Source organism: Vigna unguiculata, chromosome 3 (genome assembly GCF_037176805.1).
Source record: "Vigna unguiculata cultivar grain cowpea cultivar isolate G323 ecotype 2 chromosome 3, ASM3717680v1, whole genome shotgun sequence".
Classification (NCBI taxonomy): Eukaryota; Viridiplantae; Streptophyta; class Magnoliopsida; order Fabales; family Fabaceae; genus Vigna; species Vigna unguiculata.
In genome coordinates, this window is record NC_140794.1 from 60,470,316 (window position 1) to 60,476,694 (window position 6,379).

The following is a 6,379-nucleotide window of genomic DNA, read 5'->3' on the forward strand; positions in this document are numbered from 1 at the left end:
CAGTCCAATTGAAACACATTATTTAGCGTTAAACAAAGAAGAAATCAATACAAATTGTTTATTGCATGCAATTAAAACACACGTTTTAGTGTTAAACCAAGAAAAAACTAGTGCAAATTGTTTGTTGAAAACCAATTGAAGCATGCTATTTAATGTTAAACTAAAAATAAAGTGCAAATTATTTATTGTGGGCTTATTAGAGGTGTTCAAGGTGTCAGGGCTCTAGATAAATTGCTCAAGGCCTGAAGAACAATTAAACACACTTTCATATTTTAATAAATAATTGTTCAAAGTGCAAGGCCAAGTTACAGATTCACAATTTGACTAGCCAAGCTAAACATATTTTTGTATTTGTTTTTAAATAATTGCTCAAGGGCTGAAGTTGATCTAGTGATGCTCAAGATTCAAGGTATGACGCCAAAATAAGATTCAAGGTACTCAATGTTCAACAAACAAAGATCAAATATCCAATAAAAGGTAAATTGACAAGTTTTCATGTGGACACAAACTCAACTTTCTCCTCGAACCTTTTAGTATGAGTGTCTTGTCTCCCACACCAATGTGGACCTAATCACAACCTTATGATTGAATCCCTATTGTACTTTTCTATATGAGTGAGTGCATCTCCCACGTTAATGTGAAGGCAGCCATGACATTATTGTTGAACCTCTTGGCCACAAAGTTGTGTTTAACATGAAGGGATTAAAGATCGAATCAAGATTTTATGCATTTTATTTAAACTCATACCCAACCTACTTGTTCTTGCTTAAATGTGAATGTTTTTTAATTAGTTATTGGAAAGGCTAGAACTTCATTGTTGAGTTGTGGACTACTTAGAAACTAGTTTTGGTAGGTGATATTTGAGCATCAAATGAAATTTCACTTGTAAAATATTTTTTTTACACTTAAGTTAATAAGAGATCAAAATAACAATAATAATATGTAATAGAATAGGCATGAGTATGAGATAAATGTCACTCCTTTTCATGATTACATTTTTATATAAGCTTTTAACCTCCTAATAATAAAGTAACAATCCATAAGATAATAAAAAGACATGAAAAAAAGAATAATAAATCTATTAGTTTGTCACATATAATAGTCAAATTATAAGAGAATACAATATATTTTTCAAGATAAACATATTAATAAACTTCGACTGATAATTGATTAATCAGGATCTTAGTATCTCAATAATGAATAGCTACATTATCATATATCTAATAGGTAAATTTTATATTCTTTTAACAAAAAGTTATATCATGTTACTAGTAAGGGTGACAAGAAAAATTTACACTCAGATAAAATTAGCTATGGATATAAATGTTTTTTATTTATGCTAGAGATAACAATTACAAATATTTTAATTTGCAACCTTATTAATTGCTACTCGTTATTGGATATTTTGTTTGGATATTTTAAATTTAAGTAACGAAAGAAAAAATACTAATAAAAAAATTATCAGTAGAAGAATTATTTAAAATCTAATTTTATAATTTTTTATTTAGACTAGGAATTAGAGTTGTTATCAAAGAAGATGAATTATTTGAATTTATACTTTTTGGTATAATTTATTTAAATTTATTTTTTTAAATGAATAATTCTATTTGAATTAAAATCTTATTGCAATTATTTTAGGTTATACTTTAATTAATTAATCTATGTTTTAAAGAGTAATTTTTTTAATAATTTTATTCAAAAATTTAAAAACATTTTATGGATACATCTATAAAATCTTGAATTACTCTCCGAATGATAAAATTTGATACTTTTATAATATACTACCACGCGTCATCATAAGTATAGAAAAGGATTTGGTCACCAATTTAGACTTTTGACCTGAATAATCTCTGGTTTAATAAAAAGAATAATCAAGAAGGAAATCGCAAATCAATAACTGAATAGAGATAGGCATAGTGATGCCAATTTTCTCAGTCAATCCTCCTAATCCCTTAAGTAATGCTCAAACAGTTTAGTCTAAGTTGTTGAATTTTAGAGAATTCCAATTTTCTCAGAGGGATGTTAGAAATACCTTCCTCAAAGACAACCCACTGTTTGAACTTCAGAGGCTGAAATCTCATAGCTCTCCTCCCAAAATAAACTGGTGAGCGATTTATGGAGATCCTCCAATTCTATAATGTATAACCTGGTTATGCTATTGACATGCAACTATTATTGATATCTGTGAAAATATCAGACTGTGAGGCATTTCATCTTGAAATGAAGTATCTATGTGATTTGGAAGGAACTGCAAGTCAAGTTCTGTGGTGATCTGTTTGAGAGCAGAGAGATTCAGCACTAATGTTTTTCATTCACATGGCTTGCATGGTAGTACAATACAATTCCATGGTTTTAAAAGCACGAAATAATTTAGCAGAGCGGTTTGAAGACGCTATCTCCATGTCCGGTATTATGAAAATGGAAATCAAAGACTAAACCGTGCTCTACAGGAGAAGTGATAACAGAGCAGAAGTAATTGGAAGCTGAAGCCTCTTATCAGAAAACCTTCGGGGTCAATTGAGAATTGCGTGGTGTTATTTCCACGTTACAGTGCAACACCAAAGGGAATAGGCAGTGGCATGTAACAATGAGCTACTTTTCATCAAATTAATCATGAAATTTGAATAGCATTTCATGAAACCAAGGTTTTATGAGATGTTCTGGACCACAACACCAATGTAATCTGATATTACTAATCACTGGTGGAAACAAGTCCTTAACAGAGTTCCTTGTCCAAAAGACAGCCAATGAGGGTTCAATAATTCAACACTACTATCAAAACTGAGTATCAGAAGCTTTCACCACCAAAACACAAATTCAACCCCGGAAAAAAATGGAATAACATCTGTCTCTTTAGTGTTTCTAACACTTGATTTATAATTAATTCTAATAACTTGGTATATCTTGAATCAGAGATTGCTAGTTGTGTTAAGTTGTTTTTAAAATAAAAAAGTCAGTGCATCGTGTATCAAACATGGGGATTTGTCCAACATGAGAGGTGCTCCATATAAAAACCACTCGCCAAAAGACTTTGTTGTGCATGATATTGGAAATGAATATCATCAATTGAATTAGCCAGTAATTGACCAAAACACATTCTAAGAAGAATTTCAGATGCTAGTAGTAACTTAATGATAGAGTCAGTAGCTGAAGGGGAGAACAAAATAGATCAAATATTTAAAGTACAATACCCAGGTAGACATTACAGTCCCTAAATCATGCGCCATATAGCTTCCCAATATCTACATTTAAACGATTGAGTTTCTCTACTACACTTCTTTGTATTTTGTTTTAACATCTACTTACCGTTTCTCAGCAGGTTCCATTTATCTTACACTTGATTTGATTTGGAGAATAATTGAATGAAGATGCCTAAGGAAGAAAATGAAGAGAAATAATTTTAAGTGGTGGAATGGCTATACTATTTCTCACATGTTTATGCTCATTTTTTTTTATCTCTTTCATCATTCTTTATTTCTCATTTATTTCCACTTCACTAACATATTATATCTCATCTATTTCTCTTTTCTCAGCCAAACAGAGCATTCAGTTGTGGGATTGCAGCTTAGTAATTAGCATCAAGTTGTGTTGAATCACACACAAGCGGTGTAACTAACTCGGTTAAAGGTGGACTAAGAGTCTGCTTAGGTAAATTTCTTAAACAACACTTCAAAAAATAAGAAGGAAAATGAAATTTATAATTATATACGAACCTTTTTCACTTTATTTACTTATTTCCTTGTTCAGAAGTATATCAAAACTAGACCTAAATCCCACTTATTACTTGAGCAGAAATCCGAAGGAAAACAGGACGCGGGTTTTTCAGACAATTCAAGGCCAGTAATTAACGGAGCACATGGTCCAAACAGAGGCAAATTTGCTAAAGAAAAAGAAGAGATTGACAAATCTGGCCTAAATCTATAACTTGGGGTCGTTGGGGGGAAATAACTAGCTTTACTAAGTTTAAAGTTATCGCTCATCAGTCTGGAAGTATGATGATTACATTATTCAACAGAAAGGACCAGGTAATCTATTTTGAAAGTTGAAACAGATGAATATCACAGTTCGTTCTAGATAGCAAAGTACTGAAGACGGAGACCATGGAAATGAAACAGCCAGCCATATTTAGCCATATATTAAAATCACAACAACAGTAAAACTGGGAGAAGTATACAAGCAAAATTGAAATTCCACATCATTGTGAAAACAATTTCTCACATTGCATAAAATTTCCCTAACGTTGTTAAAATAAGACAATAATTATACAGTCAATGCAGCTTGAACATGAAACAAATGGTACAAATGCTCATCTAGAGATAAGTTTACCCGTCCCATCACTCTCACCTGCCAAATCATCATCGTCATCGCCGCCGCCAATGCCACCACCTTTGCTGTTTTCGATATCCAACTGCTTGGGCTGGGCCGGAGCACTGACAGGCCCACTGACGGACTGCTGATAGAGAACCCCACCAACAATGGTGAAAAGCAAACAAACCAACCCGACAGGGCTAGCATGCTTATCCCAAATGAGGACGTTGATCGCCACGGTGAGGAACTTGTTGACCACACCGGTGACGGTGAACGCCGTGGCGGAAACGGCCCTTCTGGCGGCGAAGCCGAAGAAACTGATGAGCAATCCGAAGAGGCAAGACAACGAGACGGCGTAGAAGGCGGCGGGGTCAAAGATGCCGGATCTAAGGGCGGCGAGAACCTGGACGTTTTCCCCGGTGAGGAACCAGAAGAATGGCGCCATCATGAGGGAGAGGAGGTTGTTGTATAAGACGAAGCCCCAGGTGTTGAGGCCGAGGTTCATGACCATGTGTTTGATGTAGACCATCTCGGTGGTGATGGTGATGAGGTAGGCGAAGGCCCATGAGTAGGCGGTGAGGGTGAAGCCGGAATCGGTGGCGACGTAGCCGATGGCAGAGGCGAGGATGAGGAGGAGGGAGAGGAAGGTGAGGTTGGAGGGGCAGGGCTGGGCGCGGAAGGCTGTGTCGGCGAGGGCGACGAGGAGGGGGGTGAGGGAACGGAAGACGATGAAGGTGTCGACGTTGGCGTGGCGGAGGAGGTTGGTGTTGGTGAATATGGCGAGGTAGAAGACGAGGGCGGCGGGGAAGAATTTCTTTGCGGTGGGGATTGTGAAGGGGTCGTGGTGGAGAAGCCCTAGCTTCCCCAGGACGTAGACGCCGAGCGCGGAGGTGAGGTATTGTAGCGCAGTTAAGAGGCCTGGGTAGTTGAATTTGGTTATGGCGTATTTGTTGATAATGGCGAGAAGACTGGAGCAGAGTGCGTAACCCACCACCACGCCGGTGGTGGTGTAGTACTGCTGCTTCCACGAATCCAATCGACCCAACGACATTATGAAGAAATGGAATGCGAGTGGGAATGGGAATGGATCACCGACGCCCTAATATATAGATCTGAGAGAGTGTGTGAATGTGAATGCAGTGGCAGAGGGTGTTGGGGGAAGAGGACAATTATTTACTGCACCCACTCAGCCACACTTATTTCTTTCTTTCCAATTCAGACTTTGTATGGTACCATAGAAGCAGGGAAAGACCAAAACGAAACAGATCTTCATATCTGCATACCTAAATTCCTATTTTGTTTTTCTTTCACTGTATCCACAACACTTTTTCTTCTTCTATTTATCCTTTTATTTTATTTTGTTTTTTCTAAATTTTTCCAATCGAATAAGAAAATAAATATAATAATTGTTATATTTAAATAAATAATTTATTACATGATTATATTTAAAGTATAATAATGTAAAATTATATATAACATTTAAATAATAAAATTGATAATATAAAAATATAAAATAATTAATTATCATTATTTTTTATACAAATTAGTTAAAAATAAATATTATTATTTTACTATTAATTTCTTTATATTTAAATAATGAATTATAAAAAATACAATTAATAATAATAATGGATTATTAGTAACGGGTAGGAGTAAGAGATTTTTTGGATTCCTTTTAGTGCGTCTATAACATAATTTTTATAAATCAAATAATATTATATCAAGAAAAATAAAATATAGTTTTAATTAATATATAGTTTTATATTATTGTTTTAATATTCATTCATCCAAACATTTTGTTTTTAGTTTCTATTATTCTTTAAAAAAAATTCTTGCGATGACAAAGCATGCGACTGGAAAAGGAAAATTTAAAATACATTAGTGATTAAACAAGAATGAATTAGTAAAAAAAAATTATATAAATTAAAGATTTTCTGTAGCATTTGTTTCCTATGGAATGGGATAAAGAAATAGAGAGATTCAAGATGTGGTGGAGGTAAAGAGGTAAGAAAATTTAAATTAGAGTTTATTAATATTTATTGTTGAGTTTTTTATACTATTGTTAAACTAA

The 6,379-nt window shown here is 34.2% G+C and overlaps 1 protein-coding gene across 1 annotated transcript; it reads right to left on the reverse strand.

Moving 5' to 3' along the window:
- Positions 1-4,101: 4,101 nt before the first annotated feature.
- Positions 4,102-5,614, reverse strand: GONST4 (golgi nucleotide sugar transporter 4). The gene has a single exon (XM_028060362.2). The coding sequence runs from the start codon at positions 5,357-5,359 to the stop codon at positions 4,307-4,309; it is 1,053 nt and encodes a 350-aa protein (XP_027916163.1). The 5' UTR covers positions 5,360-5,614; the 3' UTR covers positions 4,102-4,306.
- Between the last annotated feature and the right edge of the window lie 765 nt (positions 5,615-6,379).

What these genes read in the sequence shown, in the direction of transcription:
- GONST4 (XM_028060362.2), bottom strand. Translation starts at nt 5,359, where the DNA reads ATGTCGTTGGGTCGATTGGATTCGTGGAAGCAGCAGTACTACACCACC.